Source organism: Zerene cesonia, chromosome 4 (assembly GCF_012273895.1).
Source record: "Zerene cesonia ecotype Mississippi chromosome 4, Zerene_cesonia_1.1, whole genome shotgun sequence".
Lineage (NCBI taxonomy): Eukaryota > Metazoa > Arthropoda > Insecta > Lepidoptera > Pieridae > Zerene > Zerene cesonia.
Genome location: NC_052105.1, coordinates 1699243 through 1722034, shown reverse-complemented (window position 1 = coordinate 1722034; position 22792 = coordinate 1699243). Strand labels below are relative to the sequence as shown.

General features: G+C 31.9%; 1 protein-coding gene across 1 annotated transcript in view; it reads right to left on the bottom strand.

Annotated features, from left to right (window-relative positions):
- The window catches only part of LOC119839597 (acetylcholine receptor subunit alpha-like 1), a 192919-nt gene that overhangs the window by 13206 nt on the left and 156921 nt on the right, over positions 1–22792 (bottom strand). Inside the window, exon 5 of the mRNA XM_038365977.1 lies at positions 8757–8801. Coding sequence (XP_038221905.1) covers positions 8757–8801 — 45 coding nt within the window. The remainder of the gene's footprint in view (positions 1–8756; positions 8802–22792) is intronic.

Here is a 22792-nt window from a genome sequence, read left to right as displayed (position 1 = left end):
AGATTCGAAATTCAAATGTAATATTTTTTTATAATTAAGTGTAACAGTATTTATGGCCAGACTAAGTATATATCTATAGCCTGACACTCATAGGATGCCCATTTTCCTGCACGGGGTACATAGTATGGAATGATGATGATGAAAATGATTTTACAATATTAGGAGCGAAAGGTAACACGTTTAATATAAGGAAATTTGCATGAAGCCTGAAAAACACCCACAAGAAACAAAATAAGTCCCGAGTAGCAGCGTTCTTCATAATGAAAGTCAATTATTATTTCGGCGAGGTTTCTACGCCGAAATTACTGTTGCTAAAACTCAATTTAAACTGTGTCTACTTAATTTTGAAACGTCTTTGCGAGTAACCAAGGAAATGTAGGTCGGGCGCCCAATGTTAGGGGGCCATAGAATTTCACATGCACGTACGATGAGAGCTATACTTAGCTTTTATTTGCTTACATTTTATGTGTATGTATGACATTTAACTGCTTTATATTTGTCGTGGGACGTTGGAGAGATCATTTAGCGTGTTCTGTTCTGTATCTATATGGAACAGGTACCCTTACGTAAAACAAGTTGATAGTAATAAGACGTGAAAGTATTCTTAGGTCCTACCAAAGGATTGCGTCCTTGGTCATCAAAAAAATAAATAAAATAGTTTCCTAGCGGTTACAGTTAATTTTTATTTTAATAAATCCTGAAATCCTTTGGTCAATTTAAATATTTTAGTCTAGTTAGTCTTTAGATTCATTATAGAATCAGCAACACAGAATAAGTTTACTAAAAGGATGTCTTTAAAACAGAGAAGTTGTATGATGGGGAACTTTAGATCCAAATTTACCAATACAGTTATTTGAAATATTGAATATTCTAGTATATTTATCAAATTTTCTAATATAATTATCGACGCTAATTACTAATCAAAGATCAACATAAAAATACAATCACACTACCAAATAAATATTCATAAAAAAGTGTGTGATAATGTTAGGTATAGACGAAAATACATAATAATATTACATAATATATTTTTTCCTTATTACCTCGGCATACAAAACCGTACGGTTATTAATTATGAAAATAATGAAATTTAAATTTGAAATTAATTAATCTGCGTTACACACGCAAGAGCCAGAATATTAATTATGAAAACCTCAGCTAAGATTGAATTTAAGAGATGATCAGTTAATATGTTGATTAAAAAGTTTAGAAGGGTGTTGAAATCCAAACAAAAACCTGTAGAAAAACATAAAAGTATAAAATCTGCGTCGATTTTATCCAATCAAATGATTCCCTAAAAATCATCCGTCACGCGAAAATAACATTTGAATATTAACGAATACCATCATTGTGGCCGTAGTGAAAACCATTCATTTTAATATTTCCAATTTTCGTTTAGAATAATAAACGTCCTCGTACTATGACGTGACTTTTCGATTACATGCCAATCGAACTCCCGCCTCCAATATTACCTACTTTTTTCTGATACGATTGTGTTTTGTATGAATATTTGATTTTATAGTCAAGCCTTTCGTGATATGCCAATAACTAGCAGTGCAAAGTAATGAAAATTTATCATTTTTCTGGTATATTTTGAAGTTTTGTATTAAGGATTTAATTATTTACCTTGATTAAAGGGAATATATACATAATATTTCATTAACTTTATGCCCGCGGTTTTCACTCATGTTGGAAAATTTTTGAGAAAATCCGACGTACACAGCTTTTCCGCAAGGGCGAAAGTGGAGGTGAAAAGATAATCTATATAAATGTTACAAGGAGAAAACTTTTGCATTTTTGTAAGTTTGTAACGTTTTCACGCAAAAACCACAGGCCTGATTTCAAAAATTCTTTCACAAGCTGCGACTTCACTGAGTGACATAGGCTATAATATATGTACCACGGAGGAAATCGGGGCGAATTATTTGTACGGTTTATTGTATTCTTTTATCTAACAATATAAATTCTAGGAAACTGTCGATATTGTCTCTAAAACAAATATAGTGCAAATAAATTAAATAATCTCCGTCTATTTTCTACACGTGTAATGTGATAATGCATTAATCTGATAGATTAAATCGTTTGTGAGCGAGTTTTATATTAATCTCTCTCTATCCTTGGGGTAAGGTTTAATTTGAGTAAATTAAATATTAGTATTGAACACTTTAGACATGTGTTTTGTAAAATGGATTGTAATGTATGGGCTGGGCTTTAAGTCCATATTTTATTGCACCTGCATCTATGACACAAATAATTAATTTATTGATTTATTTTGTAGGAAACTTCATTTAAAAATATTGCCTTCTATTAAAATAATATGAACACAGTGTTTTTTAATCAAAGGAGAAGGATGCTATCAATTCGACTGTGTTTTTTGTGTTTGTTTCCTTGTAAGTTATTACCGAGTGAAACGATTTCTATGTTTTTTTATTTGAAAGCTGGTGCCCGTGTGGTCCTATTGTGTCGTTTGTGTAAATGTGTTGACATTTACCATGCTACAATTAATATTTCTTTTTTATGATTCTAACGTACCTATATATAACGTAACCGACCGTCTCCTCGGCACAGTGGTTAACGCGTGAACGTAGAACCGAGGGGTCCTGGGTTCGATTCCCGGTTGGGACGCACAAAAAAAATGTCTCTGCCTGATAGGAGACGGAAGGAAGACCTACTTGTCCATAAAGAAAATCGATCAGTGAAACAGATGTATATCATCTGCCCCATACCCCACTGAAGACACGGGATTTCCCTTACCACTTTTTCAGCGTACCTATAACATATGTGCAAATATTGAAAACAAATGTGGGAAATAATAGCTAAAAACGCGCTGTGGACACACTAAAATATCAGCATCGCAAAATCCGTCGTATGGCTATATTGAAAGTTTACGGCGCGTTGTGACGATGAAGAAAACCTATGGATACGTTCTGAACATTAATTGGATTACCAAAGTATACACGTAGTCTTCTTAGCAATTTAACAAAATTTTATATTGTTATCTGGCTTATAATAGCAAAAATTATGGTTTCGTATACATCTCATCACTCAATTATCCCCCCCCCCCCCCTCGCGCCTACCTCAGTGTGTTGACTGAAAAGTTTCTTAGTAGAAACTAGCTATCCGCCCGCGGCTTTGCCCGCGTAGTCGCAGGAAACTTAGACCCGGGGTTTTTCTCGCATGTTCCCGTTCCCGTGGGATTTCCGGGATAAAAACTATCCTATGTCCGTCTCCTGGGTCCAAGCTACCTCTGCACAAATTTTCAGCCAAATTGGTTAATCCGTTCTTCAGTTATAAATAGTGTAACTAACACCACTTTCTTTTATAAATATAGATTAAGACATTAGGTGTCTATTAGGATATGTCGACGTCCATTATTAGACTAAACCCAATCTTTCTCATTACGAAGTTCCTATTAAGTTCTTAATTAATCTGTATTTCAACATGAACTCATTATTCATTAAGTTATTTAACGCAAATCCAATCCAATCCTTTACATCCGTTTCTCCAGTAAAAAAATACAGCAAAAAATAAACATTATACAATTATCACAAGTGGAATCACAAGTTCCATTGTTTAATAAAGTATTCAGACCGCGAAAGAATAACTTTTGAAGCGAATGAAATGCCAAATATCAACAAAGCTAAAACAAACTTTGCCGAATTGTTAAGCAAAAATGTCGGTACGTTTCTTTTTATTCCAAATTCAGAAAGAATTTGAGGTAAGAATGTATTTGAAATGGGGCTTTTATTTTTCATAAGCGTCTTTCATATCTTTTATTTTATGCCCGTATGCTTGAGCAAACAATGGTTATTGAAAGAATTGTTTACAGTAATATCTACAATATATTAAAAAATAACTATATAAGAGATTGGTTGAGATATTCATTTTGCAAACGCAGAGCTTATCGATTTCACGGTGATAGTGTTATGGAGACAGAAGGCCGGAGACTGATATTTCCTGCCCTTTTGTACCTTATCCCACATCTTAACTATATCCCTAATGCTTCAAGGTAGTAGTAGTAGTTGATATAAGCTATATAAGGGTCGATCTGAAAGTAATTATGGTGAAGAATTACTTTGGAATTTCTCTCACTAGCTTATACAGAAATTGTTGATATATATATATATATATATATATATATATATATAACTAACTGCGCCGTCCGTATCGCGTAGGAATATCGAGATGAAAAGTTACGTATATGTTATTTAATTGTCCAGCTATCGGTTCAGTAGTTTTTGCGTGAAAGAGCAACAAACACACACACACATCCTTACAAACTTTCGCATTTATAATATAAGTAGGGTAGACATTTGGCTTCAAATGTGCAAGCATAGATTACTAGCACTATACGTATTCATTCACAGTTATTCGAATCAAAAACTTGATCTATCGTCAAAAGTTTTGCACAAATTAGAGCTGTAACTCTATTAAAATAAAATATGAATAATTATGTGTCATTTAGGAATAAACTTACTTTAAGATATCACTATATAAAATAGAGATCACGAAATTATTTAGGCTGGTGTCGTTTATTAGACGCTTTTATTAGCTTCCTTTATTGCTTTACTTATTGTTTGTATGTAACCGCCTTTTTTAGATTTGATTTCGACGCATTTTAAACGGACAGATTTAGTCCTTACACGCGTTCATACACATATCAAAGCTTGGCGACAATACAGTAATTTCATCACTTTATCTTATCATTTCGATTAGGATCGCCAGGATTAAATAATTTCCTTATGTTAAATAATGGTTTCCTACATAGTATAAAACAAAGTCACTTTGTCTATTCCTACTTATGCTTAAATCTTTAAAACTACGCAACTTATTTTTATGGAGATTTTTTTATTAGATAGAGTGAATTAAGAGTAAAGTTTATTTGTATAATAACATCTAGTAAATTACTCCAAATTAACGCGTGCGAAGCCGCGGACAAAAGCTAGTGCTCTATATAAACGACAACAGTTGATTCTATCACTTTAACGTGTGAGATTCTTAAGCTTTATTTATAATTTTCCCTACCAACTAGGTCAATGATGTAAATAGTTCAGTTATAACATTATATTGTTAGCAATTCCATCGATCATTTATAACATCACCAGTTTGAAGCCCATAACAAGTTAGATCGTACTTCTAAGCTTTCCATTATTCGGTAAAATCACTGAACTGAATATTTTCATGGATGTTATATCTCTCGAGACTAATGCGTTAATGTTCGCTTCTATATTGAAATCTATTTTCATATAATGTTTATTTTTAGAAGTTAGATACGGAGAAAAAAGAAGCCTACAGATATTCGAATATATTGATCAAAATGTTAATTAATTATAAAACAATAATAATGCAGGGTTTAATTATGCAAACAATACAAGGTAATGACGTTCAATATCATGAATGGCCTAACGCTTATAACCTAGATATTATGTATACAAATAAATAGTATTGCTATCATACTTATGACTTAATAATGATTAAACAATGAAATTCTCGTATTTCATTCTGTTTGTTATTCTTAACTGTATTTCTAGAAGAGTCTAATTATATTACGTTTTTTATTGTTTTTATGTCGTCGCGGGCAACTGAGCTTGTGGTTCACATTGTGGTAAGCGATCACCAACACCCATGAGCATTTGAAGAAAAAGGGCCACTATTATTGCATGCTTTTAAGGGGTAAGGAGTAAAGGATTGGGAAGGGTGAGAAAAAGGATTGGGCCTTCAGCAATCCACTTTTCTAAAAAACACGTAGCATGCTACTATTTCACGCTGCTACCCCGGTATGAGCTAGTACCAATACGTACTACTACCAATTCGTACCGAACTACTCCCACGCTCAAAAGTTGTTCATGCTACTAATACTACTAATCCTACTTAATATTATAAATGCGAAAGTTTGTAAGGGTGCGTGTGCGTTTGTTACTCTTCCACGCAAAAACTACAGAACCGATTGCAATGAAATTTGATACGTAGATAGCTGGTCAACTGGATCAACATATAGGCTACTTTTTATCCCGATATTCCTACGGAATACAGAATTACGCGGGTGAAACCGCGGGGCGCAGCTAGTTTTTAAATAAAAGAGTGTATCATGAATCACACTAGTCGATATAAATCTAGTGGAGACACAATATTGTTTTTTTATCCGCTGTCGATAATCGACGGTCGTTTATCATCCTTGTTAGAGGGAACAGTTGAGTTTTGAGAAATCACACAGGAAAACGTGATATTGCTAAGGGTTGTTTATTTTAATCACTTTCTTATTGTTTTATATAACACATAATACTGAAGCTTATAATTAAGATTTAACGTACGTATTAATGCTATGTAAAAACCTCTATAAATAAATGTTTGTTACCGCTTCACACAAAAACGTTTTTTCGAGTCTAGATAAAATTTGGCTCAAATTTTTGATTATAGTACGAATTTTTCATTGTATTTATCAGTATAGATTCCATGGGCTTCAATAGTTGTTAATTAATGTCATTTTTAAACTAAAGGATTTATTTAGTTTCCTAAAATGTATTCGTTAAAGCAGAATGAAACAGAAGAACCCGTTTTCTTCGACCTAATTTCTTAAATAACTGATATGCAAATAATATACTTACATATAAACACATAACTAAAAAAATCGTTGTTACTACATATAATAAATAAATTAAAGCGGTTGAAATGACTTATGAAAAAGGACGAGTTCCCGATTGAAATAAGATAACCTTCAAAAATTAGATCCAATTACTTATATAAAAGTATAAAGTACCTTAAATTCTCTACACAATTTATTTTATTCTTTATTTATGTCAGCGAACTCTCACTGAGAAATTGTGCGACCCAATAAAATTGTTACGATCCAAGTGAAGTATATGATTCATATTTTATTTATCGTATTTGTTATTACGATTCCTACTGAACTTGATGTGCATTCAGTTTTATTGACTGTTCTATGTGTAGATGAGAACTTTTGAAATTAATTTATGATTACTTATACTTATATTATTTTTAGGGTTGATTGATTTTAACGGGGATATCAAATAAGTATGACAGACTGAACGTATTATATTATCATAGTTTAGTTAGCGTAGTCATTTGAGCTGATATAGTTTTGATATGCTGAAATGAAAATCATAAGAAAGACTTGTGATACATTTCAGTATTATTTGAATGAAAAGCCTATTTATTTTTGGTGATTATTAAAGTTCGGTGGATAATATTGTATGTGTTTAATGTCTAATCCCTTTAAATAAGTGTTTCAATGAAATAACAAGGCAAGACGACCTTAGTTCAAATAAATTCCTGGTACCGGAAGAGCCAAATAATCGTCTTCCAATTTAAGAACTTCTACGTTCGCTCTCCTAAAATACACCAAATCTACCTATAGATAATCGTAATGGAAAGCAAACGAAAAAACTCAAATACATAACGATGAAAACATCCCACAATTCAGCTAAATGTTTCCCAAGTACCGACCTCTGCACTCCAACAAAGTTTGGGAAACAATAAACTCCAACTAAGTTTAATAAACGAATCGCTACAACTTTTTAAGGAATGTCTTTTAGAAGTACTTTGGGCCTGTTTCGATAAAAAGACTTAATACAAAGACGTGACATGGGTATATGGTGTTGCGGGAAGCGAGAGTGAAAACCCAAGTTAGTTAATGGGACACGAACCACATTTCTTCGCACGTCTGATCGATTATTATCTAACCCTTCTAACCCTTCTAAGATATTGCCAACGGTTTTTCTTCTAGAATGATCCGTATTATCTTTACTATAAGATTATTATTAGCTTTCCTTTCTAGCACTCGCATATGAAGGACAGTGTGTAGAGTAAATTTCATTCCTTCATGATTACCATAATCTTCGTCTTTTATTTCAAGTTTAAAGGTTATCGAAAATTGAAGTATGAATTCATATTCTCTTTATTTTAAACTGTTTAACCAAACAGGCTACAATTTCCAAGACGTCACTTAAATGGTTTTCTCAGAAGCAGCCAAGATAAATCTATTAAAAAATACACCGGATATATTGCAGTTCTATTAGTCAAGTTGTTATTGACGGGGGTCCGTGCCTTCCTTTTGTCCAGAGCTTTTGGTCATTTGTCAAACGCTAGTCACGGGCCGCTTTGACATCCTGACTTTTCCAAATGACTTTATTTGCTACGGTGGAATTTGAAAGATATATCTATGATATACATTGACTGCTAGTGTATTATAAATTATTTAAACAAGAAAAGTTTATTTAAAAAAAATTTAGATGCTATATATATGGAATAAAGTAAAATTTTAAGATAGTCTCGTTTCCTTTCGTGAGATATATAATTTTCTTAAATATATTATGTATCGGACATGATGGAGAATCACCTGATCACATCCGCATATGAACATTTGCAAAAATACCTTTCCAAATATTCATGGCCTCTTTAAATACATGCATTGATATTTTTTAGGGATAAGGAAAGCAGGAATAAAGTAATGGAAGGGTAAGGCAAGGGAAACATACCTCCGTCTCCCCTACTTTTTACTACTACTATTTCTACAACTAGTGTGGAATGTCGAAGCGAGTTGGCTCAGTTCGTGCCGAAGCGTGTTCGACTCCGACATTAAAGATCACACTAAGATAATCATCTTTAAGTTATCAAGCCAAAACTACTTGTATCTCAATATCGCTGCGTAATAACGTAATTTATAAACATTAAGTTGTATTTATTCATAAAGGTATTATTAATAAGAAAACATTAATTAGTAAGAAAATGTCACGTACCTGTTCTACCCACACGTTCGTTGTCATGATTTGATTCTTAAGATTCTGAAAAGAAAAACATATATTAGTGAGGTGGAAGATAATAATTAAGGGCGTAAAATATATTCCACTATATAGGTTCAGTGGGAAGTAGTGAGTAACTTAAAGGTCTAGAGTTTTATCCCTGGGAGACTTAAAAATATCTAAGTTTTACAGAGCATGTGACTGACTACTTGTAAACTCGATCTGTGAAAACATTATCATCATTAACATTAACTAGTTCGTTCTAGGGTTGTAATAGCTGTAACATTTACATCCATCGTCCGAAGAAACGAAATAAGTTCTTAATTCGACTGCATTTTGGCTTTTGCTTAGTTACTCAACAACTTCGTAGGTCGATCGATGTGGTTCTTTCTTTGTTTGATAAGGAATAGTAGTCATTTGATCCCATTCTAGTAATGTAGTGGTTGCTCCCCCCATGGACGTCCGACGACAACGAAGACGTGACGTTTTTCATAGAAAAAAATTATCTACTTACTCCACTAACTGGACATATTTTTGCATACAAGTCAAAATAAATAATATACAATCCGTTGAATGCTTCATCATGAATTGACATGGGCAACAGGATACTAACCATTTCCTCACAATAGATATTGAAGATGTGTATCGTATTTTGCTGGCGTGATCGGAATGAAGCCGGATGGTTATCATTTATTATTGTGAATGATATCTATAATTTGTGGGATGTGTGTTGTCTGAATTCCATGTCAGTATATCTTACATCCCTAACAATGAATTAGATTCAAACGCCTTGATAGGTAACACGGTTGAATAATCTAGATTGTATGTGCATGACAAAAAAGTATTATGGTATATTAACATTAAAACAATCAGATTAACCTCTTATTGGAATAAGGACATTTCCATCCACATTCGATTCAGCTAAAAACTTTCCTCTTAAAATATCTCCACATAAAACTGATCCAATTTTCCTCGTTAAAAATTAAGAAGTACTCTTTTTAAAGCCAAGTTATTGGCAATAGAAAATTTCAATTACGATAAAAAGCCAGTGAATTGATTCAAATTAAATCATAGCGGAATCTAGAGAAGTCAAAGTTAGTACGTAGTTTAATGAAATTTCTTGAACAATCGAACAAAGCGAGTTCTGATATATAACTGACGGTGCTCCGCGATATCTCGGGCTAAAGATAATGAAACTTGTTCGGGCCTAAAACATTCCCATTTGCGATTTATGAAAAATTCTTTCAATTAGATTTTTACTATTGAAATGAGATACCTAGTAATTACAGGTTAAATAAATCAAACCGTTTGTCAGAAAAAAATACTCGATTGCGATGAAAAGAAAATATTACCGAAATCATGCTTTCACTACGCTTTTATAATTAAGTGTAGAAGTATGTTTTTCATTATATTCTCTTTCCATTCGTTCATAAAATATGTATCACCGAATCAGTAGATATTAGTTAATAGTTCCGATGATGATTGTGTTCTTTAACGTTTAATGTTCTGAGTTTATAAAATATGCCATATAAATAATACTACCATTTATCCACATATTTTTATTTATTAACATATTTTTATGTTGTTAACACTTTATGTAAAATCACAACACTTTATATCGCTCTGCGCAAACCTGCTGAAAACAGCAAATTAAGTTTTTCTGAAACACACGCTTCTCTTTGGTACACAAGTTCTCGTAAATAATTGAATTCACTCCTACTATATTACATGCTATGATAACACAATTACGTAGTTTACCGCGTACGTACATGTATAAGAATCATTACAGCAGCTTTCTCGAAGAAACATCTGTTGCATTAACCAACATTATCAATTTTAAAGCAATCTCGCTGGAGAGAGAACGGCGGAATGCAATTTTATCAGATCCCGAGTGCAAAGTCTTCAGTAATTAAAGTTAGGGGAATCCGGGCCTCTCCAAGAATGGAAGTTTCGTTGTATTCAAGTGTGTAATGTACGGAGTTTGCGGATTCTTGTATTGGTTTATTTTGAGTATACTTGCCTGTATTCCGTGTGGAGATTGTTGTTTGCTTCATTTGTTTCAGTGGATTTTTAACTGTTTAAAACTCTTTTGTAAAGGCTGAATTACTCACGATTCACGACACAGAAAAAAACGTCAGTAAAAAGAGAACTTTGCCTAGTAGAGGCTATAATCAAGGCTATGATGTCAGCAATAGATAACCAAAAACATTTTTCAAATATGAAACAAAAGGTCGCCTTTGGTAATATTTTTTGATGTGATCTGGGATGCATACTTAAAAAAAACTTTTCTTTTTTAGGTAATAATAAACCGGAAATTCACATTAATTATTTATTTAACTACTGTAACTAGCTGTACTGTAAATTTCATTTAACCAATTGCAATCAATCAACTTTATATTCATTTAATTATTTAAATACAATACTACTCCGTCAATTAAAATGTATCAATATTGTTTTCTTATTTTAAAATGTGCACATTATGCGCTTAAAATAAAAATTGAAACTGATCCGAACGTATTTTCAAGAACTATTCGATAAATTGGAAAATATTTTCATTACGTTTTACGGATATTAAATTAAACCCGATTTCAAGATTAAAACTCATGTAATTTTAAAGCAACAAAATATAATTATCCTTTATAAATCTGTCGAATTGTTATATAATAAATTCGCTTTCAAGAAGCATCAAAATGAAATACAATACAGTATTCTGCCAAGCGAATTATATGAGTAGCATAATGATATAACCATTAACCCTATACCGAGATATGCAGCACGGTTTTTGCATTCGCCCTACATAGCACCCCAGCCAATTACAAAGTTTAATGAGCCGTCAGCCGTTCGTTCGTCTACATCACTGTTTACTCAGCAAAAATTAGATTGGGGTTTTCACTTCACCCGCAACTAATATAACTGTGAACTTTCAATATGTTTAGTTTAATTAGCTGCCACTTTTATGGATCCTGCACTGGCTCAAGATGGGTGTCCTAATTATAAATAAACTCAAGCATTTTTTTATTCGACTAGTACGTTTTAGAAGCGCTTTTGAATCGTCACTGAGATAAGGTAAATAAACTTGTTTACGTTGTGGCATGTAAGTTTCAATTTGTATAAATTTTTGCTCATTCAAAAATAAATTATACTACTTCCATATAAGATAGAAAATATATGAGAAGATTTTTTTCTATCTTATCAGACGATTTTTATTTTTAAAGGGGCATAATATTTGCGAATAATAAAATCTTTGTTATTTTGCGAGGTTCATTAATTTTAGAAATAATTCTTTTGTACAAGAAAAGGTCACGAAGCCCCTGGGTGGGATTCACTCCAGATTCTATAAGAAGAATAAATTATAACAATACCCTATCTGAAATAATCACATCAATCGGAAAAAAAAATTCAGTTCAATTGAGAACTCACTCACTTCTAGTTCGATGAACGAAAAACCCAATATTTCCGTTATAAGGCACCTATATACACTGAAAAAATTGTAAAAACTATATACAATATATTTTGATAACACAAACTTTAGTGACTCGTTTCAGAATTATAGTAAAACGTGTTATAACTCTTTCTATTTCCCAGTATTTTGTGAAAAATTCTACATGTGTATGTGTGTTACAGGTTAAGAAATATAATCCGATCACAGAATACTCTCAGAATTATTCCAAACTTAGTTGATATAACATTTATCCATATAATACATTCACATCCGCCATTCATACAAGCTATTTAAGCAAGTCGACACCAAGGCTAAAATACGAAGCAAAATAACAAAACAATATTTGATGTTAAGATTGTGGACTAATGAAATAATATGAGAGAATACATTTCTAATAATAGGCAATATAATAAAATTATTGGAAATAGCTTCAACAATGATATTTGTTTGATACAGTTGTTTATTACTATGTTCTCGGAACAGAATCATTATGGACTTGTTTCATTTGTTAACTTTGAAGGACTGTTTAATTATGGATATTAATAAATCTATTTAAGCTTAGCAAATTAGAATTCTTTTGTGAACGATCTAATAAGCTGAAGGTAAAGGACGTTTACATTTTAACGTAATATTTCAACAGATTTACTCATAAACTTGTAAAAAATTAAAATGTTTCATGGAATAAATCAACTGTATAAATTACTAAATTAATGAATATCAATAAAAATCCAGTTACTTGTTAGAAAAAGTAAAAACCACGCAGAGTTCAAGACAATATTCTATACAAAATTAGATTTTTTTGTAATGGGTTAGTTATATGTGGGGGCTTGGAAGTAGAATTTGCCATGATAATGCATTGACACCATTTATGTTTTCACATTATTATGAAACTCGACGATGACGTCACTCCTGACAGAATACCAGCCACTGGATAATCCTTATTGACGAGCATATCGGTAATTTGCGGGTTGTCGCAAGTCCACACTAATACATAATTAACAAACCAGCTTGTAATCCTATCACAATATAGGAATAGTGTTAAAACCTACCGTATATTTATGAAAAAGAAACTAATTTATTTTCAAGTATGTAAAAAACAAAGGTAGCATACCTAAATGTTGAAGTAAGGAAAAAGAAAAATGTTCAAAATGTAATATTTTAATTGATTTGGAAAATTTAAAATTTGATAATATATGGCAAACAAAACAACAATTTTTATAGTATTCTATAATATACTTGACTCGCGTAAGTCTATATCTCGTAGGAATATCGGGACAAAAAGTTGCCTATGTATTATTACAGTTGTCCAGCTATCTACGTACCAAATTTCATTGCAATCGGTTCATTAGTTTTCGCGTGAAAGAGTAACAAACATCCTCACAAACTTTCGAAATTATAATATTAGTAGTAATATTAGTAATGAAGGCTTGTATTAAATCTTATTATTTTTATCACAATTTTAGTTCTATCGAACACAGCGCAGAGCATAATCAAAAAAAAAATACTCGATTTAGTTCAGGAAGAACCTGCATTTAATGCAATTATTTCTTCTCTTCTTCAACATTACTCAAGCATGTAAACAGTTGATCCATTTATATAAATCGAAGTAATTTGCACCCTTAAATTAAACCTTTCAGTAAATTAATATTAAAAAAACAGTTTTTTTTTAATATTAATTTAATTACTGTTAATTTAATTATTTTTTTATATCTCTTACACTGCAATGTATAGCTTATTATCTTTAGAAATTATAAATTTCTGTAATATCGGAAGAGACTAGTTGCCCACAACACAGGGGATCCTAGTGTGGGAACTAGTGTATCTATATAAAGTGCCAACTATTTATATGCTATTTCTTTTTATTGTATTGTTTTTTGTATAGTTTAAATATGGAATAAATAAATCATTTCATTTTATAACTAAGTGATAAACTATAGATTCAATCTAAAATATTGGATAAGTTCATAATAGCATAACGATCACAACAGATCCGATGACCAAACCTTGCGCGTAGCACCTTTAACTCACTAATTAAACTTTGTAATGTCCACGCTAGAGCTTGCCTTAGGTATTACGAAACGGTAATCATGGGCTTAATATTTTAATGAAAATGTGAAAATAAAACCTTAGATGATGTAATATAATTCATTATTTTGTTTTTACAATAAGATACTGATTTAATTTTAATATTGATAAATGTGAAGAGTTTGTTTGTTTGAGCGTGCTAATCTCAGGAATCAAGTCAGAAGTCAAGTGAAGGAAGCCCGCTAGTATAAAATATTGTGTCTTATTTTGTATTTAAATGCAGTTTTCTGGTTATATTGTTAATTTCATTTTTATTTATTTCGATATTATATTCTTTGCAAGGAATTAGATTTCTCTAAAAAAAAAGGTGTGTGTGCGATTCACACACGATAGAAGTGAAACTTCAAAAAATCGACAAAAGAATGAGATGAATATATATAAAATATAAAATAGTATGTATATTTCTGTCTCATTCTTTGCCGGCTTCATTCTACACATTTTTGTATTTGTGTCTCTTACCTGTCGTTTTTTTCGTTGCATGAGGTTTGAAATCACAACGATTCGAAAGAAGTTTCACTTCCAATAGGGGTGAGTCCCTTAGAATGTTGTTATAGTAAAATAGTGAGCTACAGAATATTTACTAAAAGATCCATTGTTATTTTGAGTTAACTTGTATTTTTTTTAAAAGATCGTTAATGATTAGTAGTTTTTTAACATTGACATAACATTTCAAATTTCGTATACTGTTTTTCAATACATCCAAAAATCACCATTGTGCATAATAGTTTAAAGGAACAAAATCGTGTGAAATGTAACCTTAATAAATGACAGAGTTAACCTGTATCCTTGCGACCTCGGTTGTTATAAGCAATCCCATAATGAGCTTTAAGACCTGTGACATGTTACTGAGAAACACGCGTTAGGTTTTATTCTAAGAAATGAGAAATCGTGCATCGTTAATAATGAAAATATATTACCTTCCTACTAACTACTAATGTTAAAGTAATTTTAATATAGATTATTCGAAACAACATATTTTAATTAAAGAACTTAGCCTAGCCCAAGCTACGTGTAATAAATTCGTGGAACACTTTTTAACAATTTCGTTGTGATTTATATTAATATTAAATCTAATTATTTGTTAATAAACATTTCAAGTGTAAAACGCTTTGATACTTAAATAAATTCTACGATAATTATTCACAAACATTGTAAATTGTAAATTTAACAAATTTCTCTTTTACACTCTGAAATAATCTAAAATGTATAGGACTAGCTGCGCCCCGCGGTTTTTACCCGCGTAAGTCTGTATCCCGTAAGAATATCGGGATAAGAAGTGCCTATGTGTTATTCCAATTGTCCAGCCATCTACGTACCAAATTTCATTGCAAACGGTTGAGTAGTTCTTGCTTGAAAGAGTAACAAACATCCATACATATATACGAGATCATCCATCCATATTTACAAGCTTTCATATATATATATATACTAGCTGTGACCCGCGGTTGAAACCGCGTAAGTCCGTATCCCGTAGGAATATCGGTAGACAAAGTGCCTATGTGTTATTTCAGTTGTCCAGCTATCTACGAAGCAAATTTCATTGCAATCGGTTCAGTAGTTTTTGCGTGAAAGAGTAACAGACGCACACATACATATGCATCCATCCTCACAAACTTTCGCATTTATAGTATTATTATTCGCCAATAGATGTCAGGAAGAGTCATAATAAATGGGACTACTCAAACGCCTCCTATTTGTTAAAAAAAACATGAATAAAACACGAATATGACATTTTCTAAATAAGATTCCTAGCTAGATCGATTTATCGCCCCCAAAACCCCCTATATATTAAATTTCATGAAAATCGTTGGAGCCGATTCTGAGATTCCAATTATATATATATATATATATATATATATATATATATATATACAAGAATTGCTCGTTTAAAGATATAACACATATATATTTATATTTATAACACGTTTCCACTATTGTGAATCACAAAGCTGCTATAAATCAATGGACCAAAGTTGACGTCTTTTTAATAACAATGGACTATATTGCTACCCTTGGTGACCCGGTCATTGATAAGAGCGGGACATGAAATATATCCTCGCTTCGGGTGTAATAAAGATAGCTGAATTATTTCCTCTCTATCGATAATCCTTTAATAAGATCAGTTTGTTACATTAATTTGTACTTTATGATTAAAACTAAAAACACACTTTTTGATTTTCATCATTTTGAAAAAGCCGAGTATCTTATTCCTCCTTTATCATCATCGCAAACCGTTCCCTAACATATTAAACTTACTTTCATCCAATGGTTTAAGAGTGAAGAACAGAATTGCTTTCGCTTTCATAATAATAATATGGATTAAAAATGGATACGTAAAGGAAAACAAGGACTGAAAAACCTAATGTTAGTAAAAAAACATCCTAAAAGTGTGACTTCTCTTACATAAGTATAATTGACGGTGCGTTTGTTTAAGCGAATTTACTGTTATTTCTACTAAATCTCATTAATATATGTGCAGGAGTAATACAGAAGCAATCCGTAGCTTGAAATTTGTGGGGCATATTCGCTGATTTCGGTAGACAATTGCACTGAAATAAGCCAAGCGATTTGTGTCGCTATCTGAATTACCTTAACTTTCAACTCAAAGGCACCAAGATCCTGTGAAGCACTAGTTCGTTAAATTAAACGCAACACAAATGCACGCGTATTATTGCTCTCTGCTTTGATTTATTACGCTGATAATAATCGTATGCATTACGATACGGGGATTACGGGAAATAAAAAGAATTTTCAACCGACGTCCTTAACGAAGGTGCTTATCAATGTTGTTTCTTATTTTTGGTTTTGTCACTAAATAACTTCGTCGGTTTTCAAACGGTTGACGTGGTTTTTTATGTATCTGTTAGGTAATTGTTGTCAAATTGTTGGTGGGGAAGTTCCGGGAAAGTTGGAGACCTTCCGTTGAGATGTAGAGAATAATTCATAAAACGATTGTTTAATTTATGTTAACTTTCAAGTATGTGCTTTGTTAGCAATTTTAAGAAATTGTATTTTAAATAACAGAAAAAAAAAGTTAGAAGCGTCTGATAGATTGCAATATCGCAATACTACCCGGGTACCACGTGACACGGCGGTTTAGAGTTAGTTTAACATATATTTAAACTATTTCCACTAACTATACTACTTACTAAACATTTAAACTATTTCTAGTAACTATATTGCAAATGTTGGTAGTTTGGCGTGAACTATTATTGATTTATCGATTAAATAAAAATGATAGTTTCACATCATTCATATTTCAGTATGTAATATTTGTAGTTGTCCATTGCCAACAATATTAAGTGATGCTTTTAGTACACACACATAATATTATGACCTGATAATCATAAAAGCGCTATCGTAATAAATTCATAACAATATAATAAAAAAGCGCCTAACCTAAGACGATTACAAACTAGGACAGACAGCGATTAATAGAGATTTTTTATATGACTAGAAACATTACCATTAATTAATCAATAAAACTAATAAGCAAACATATCCCATCATCATCATCAGCCCATATAATATGTTCTCTTTGCAGAGGCACGGGCCTTCTAGGAGGGTTGAGGCAATAATCCATCACGCTGACCAAGTGCGGGTTGGCAGATGGCATGTCATCGAACTTAAAATTCTTGGACATGCCGGTGTCCCCAAGATATTTTCCTTCACTGTTTCGAGCGGTGGTTCGTGAAGAATTTGCAGATATATTGAAAAATCAATTCACTTCTTGCACGTTCCACTGGTCTCGAACCTCCAACTTTACGTTTTAGTTCAATATCAAAACCCCTGTGCCATCACCGCTCTTTCGCAATATTAATCTATAATTACAAATTACCCAGTGAATAGCTTCCTATATGAATCCCGTGAAAATTGTATCAAATATTTCAAGCTGCATATCAGTATGACAAGCATTCCAGCTTACTAATGCAGATTGCATTACGTACGTCATTGTGTGTTAGACACTCTACCAATTAACCTTTATTGCGGATCAAATTCTAGTTGGATTAAAGGCTTCTCTCGATTGCTTGATTTACTACGTAATAGCTTTGTAAGCTTTTCATTATTTCCTGCTTAGTCTTAGAGTCTAATTTTGGGTAGTATTTTTTTATTTAAGTCATATTTATATAACAGTTTACATGTGACTGTATAAAATGTATTTTAATTCAAGTAGAAAACAAAACGACGCAGGTTTTACATATTCAAATAGCAACAGCAAAATGTGCATTAGATTTCGAAGGAAATTCACGATTATGAAATGAACTGTCGTAAAACGATAAATTGAATCTTGTATGAATAAGTAATGCAAGTCAAACTAAATTAGAATTATAAAGAACAATTTTTCTATCAATTTATTATATGACAATCAGCAGACGAATTCGCGAGCGTAAACCTAACTTCCCATAAAACACAATACGAATTCTCCATACCCATTAAACAGTGCTAAACTTTTTGCTCAACAAATCCTTCCTTCCTAATGTGTTCCCATTTGTTTTTCCAATGCACAAAAAGAACCGCCTCCAAGATTTTTATTACACGACTCGTGGGAATACGGATATCCATTTTCCATACTTTGACCTTGTTTTCGCATAAAAAGGGCTTTGGTGACGTCCCAATAATATGGACCTTCGTCATAGTTACTCTTTCATATATGCGTGTCATATCAGGGTCGTTTTAATTATCATGCTACTGAATATGGTTGGAAAGTATAACATGTATATAAAGTATACGGTGGTCGATGAAGAAACTATGTTATGACGATTCAAAAGCGCTTCTAGAAGAATATTATGTGAATGTTTGAGAGATACTGATATAACTTTTAAATTTTTACTATGATTTTTTATGTTGCTTGTAGTAAATGTATGCTTGTTGTATTAAACATTATTATGAATTATATGTATATTTAATATTTTAAGAATTAGTCATGTATATATTTACTGTAACAATGTAAAGTATTGGTCATAATATCCCCGGATCTTAACTTGATTTCATTATTTGTAATATTAAGGTATTTTAATATAAACTTCATTATTTTAGAATACCTTAATGGAGACAAGCCACCAATACTTTCACTAAATTTTATTAAAATATTATATATAGCATTGCCTAAAAATAAATTTTCTATATGGTTTCAGGCTTACAGGTCATATCATATATCATATATCGTCAAATTTTTGATTCTTGGAAATTTCGCTTTCCTTGCGATGTCTCACTTCACGATTTTGAGCAGTGGTGATGTGGATGTGTAAATAAAGCAAAATTCAGTTTATTTCAAGCACACTCGTCTGGTTTTGAACTCCGACATCGATTGATATCCGAGGATCTCGCCACTGAATCACCGTGCATACGTTTAACATGAGAAAGAACTTGTAATGCGGAAAAAAGGGCAGCTCAGCTGTATTTTTGGGTGAAGTTAATGTCTCGCATTACTAAACTGGACGTTGATAAAGTGAATTTTTTATTTTACATACTCGAAGAGTCGTTTGTATGCGTAATATAAATTAGTGGTGATATTTCGATACATCTAGCGGTTGAAAACATTGATAACGGAGTCTTTAATTGGATTTATATAATTGTGTTTTTTTTTTAACAAAAGGGGGGCCTATAAAATATATTATAAGAGTGACTGTCTAGTTGTGAAACTTTATATCAATTCCTGACGTAAAGGTAGCTTTTTAATTTGTGTATTTGTTAGTAATTAAATTCGAAAAAACTGAAACAAGCGTAAACTAAAACAACATATATATAGTAAAGATGCTATAAAATCGTTTCTTATATGAAGTTTATTATAATATCAAAGATTTAATATACGACCAATCTGTTCAAACACCGTTAACACGTGATAATGTTCACAGCGTCATCACAATTTAAACCTAAATGAAAAATGTTCACATTTAAAATATCATTCCCTATTATCCGGCAAAATGATATAATCGTTCAATGTACTGTAAGAATAAAAACGATAAGCGCCTTCTGAATTGGGCCACGAAAGACGTAACCGAATTTACAATGCCACAGGCTAAAGATTTTTCATTGTACGCAGAACGACACTGGCCGTATTCCAAGTTGATCTGTCAAGTTATACCTACTCTTTGGCACGGCTTCCGATAGTTGCAATCGAGTGTGCTTTGGGTTTCATTTTGCGATAGTGTCTTACACTTTGGTAATGTTCAAGGTACTATTACTCGAAGAGAACTGCGGCTATATGTATTATATACTTACTAGTACACGTTTATTTATTGCTAGTGGTATTTTGATAACAATATTAAGTAAACATTGACCGTGAACAGAAACAAGTTTTAAAATTTTCGTTCTATTTTCAAAACTGTAACACTTTTTTTAAGAAAAAACACGTATCCATTGCCAGTAATATAACTATTCTTATATTCATATGTTTGACATGTATGGTAAAGATCCATTAAACCCCAGAAAATTTAACGGTTTACATATTATAATATAGCTTCGTTCTGTTTTCCCGCATCCCTCGAAGGTACAAGATGTACATCATAAATGTCGCCTAGAACATGAAATAACGGAACCCTTTTTATTTCCACAAATAAAAGTATTCATGCATATGTTAGTATGAGGATACAGGATTCTCTTGTCACGCCTGCTTCGTTTAAATTATCGTGCTTGAAATATTTCTTTACAATATTCGCAGATAAAAGAAGGAATATTTGTGAAATGAGAATCTTCTGGAAACAATTTTATTGCGTTCTATTTATTCGTGAGGTTATTGTTATATACATAGTGCTTATTTGAAAACGGTATTTTATTATTTTGTTATTGAGCACCGTTCTTCGTAAAATTTCTTTATTACAATTCTACAATTCGGAAATTTAATAAATATCATACAATTATTTACGTTTTATTGTATCACAAAGTATTATAAGTTTATAATATTGGGCATTATATGAAACATAATATCGATTATATTTCTTGGAGCTAATAAATTTTAACTAATCAAAAGCGCGTAGTGTAAAAAATGACGACCCAGCAGACAAAAATAAACTTTTACACAAGCCAATTTAATGATCACTAAAGTCAACCGAATTCCGAACTTGAAACTTCACAGCGCAAATTGTTTTCGCTTTAAACATTTAAAATCAACGCCTCAGAGGGTCTTCAAAATAAACTAGCTACCCTTTTACGGTAGAGCGCAAAAGCAATGGTTTGAGGTCTGTCGATTTTCCCTTATCATTGTATATCGTGACCCTAATTAAATTGGATGAGAGTGATCCTCTGTTTGGTGAGGCCTAATTTGTTTGTATTTGTTCATTTGTTAATGTCGTATATCGATACCGTTCTGTCATTGATGTTTGTGGAATCTCTCGTGCTAGTAATGCTGTACCTATGTGTATTTAATGAGAAAGAATAACGACTATTCATATTATTGTATTGTATTTACAACTGTTTCAGTTGAGCCTAGCGTTGGATGGTTGAACTATAAAAGTAATTGACTTATTTTAATATTATTTATATATTTATAATTGTATTATAAATAGGTTCAATTTTATGTATAATAGATACATAAAATTGAACATACTTTTAGCCATAAACTAATTTAGATACTTAAGGAAAGGAAAAATTCTACGATAATGAGCATTTGTGCAGCAGTTTGTAAATAAATAAACAAACCATATTGTATTCTGAAACACTGGCATAAATCTCTTTAGAAAATCAATCAACATTACTAGACAAAATGTTTGTGAATGAGAGACAATTTAAAAGTAGAGAAGTCTATAAGATTGCAAAATTCAGTTTTCAAACAAACTTCCAGATGACTCCAAGCTAAAGAAATCAATATAATAAGAGGTTTATCCGACCGGATCTTACTGGGCTTTGTGGTGGAATTAAGTGTATTATCATTAGGACGATTGGGAAAGTGCCCCAAGTATTAGCGGAAAGTTATTTCAGATTGGATTCTAGCAAATCGCACTGCATTTATTCGTAATGTGAATGTTTAAGCGTTGATATTTTTCAGTCTAGTTTTCAAACTGACAGAATAGACCAAATTTAAATATGAAGCCACACTGAAGGCACCAGCATTCAAATAAAAAATGAATCATGAAAATCGTTCACTCAGTCGAACTCAAAGTTATGAGAAAATAATGTAGATACTTTTTTTAAGTAAGATAAAAAAAGATGTCTTGATTATATTATATTCGATAGTAAATAATATCCTTAATTATTTTTTATTTTATTTTATGCCTCAATCACACAAAATAGAGAAAGGACTAGAAGAATTCCTGTAATTAACTGGTTCTCCAGTTTTACTTACATGGGCGGCGTCAGCGTATACGAATAGATGAAGTTGTATCATCATGGTGTGAACTCAGTGCTGGTGTTCCGCAAGGCGGGGTCCTATCTCCATTATTGTTTTCCATATTTATCAACACCATTTCGAACAATTTGTCATGCGCCTATAACATGTATGCCGACGATCTCCAAATCTACACCCAATCAACCCTTGATGATTTACACCAGGCTATCAATTCAACCAACA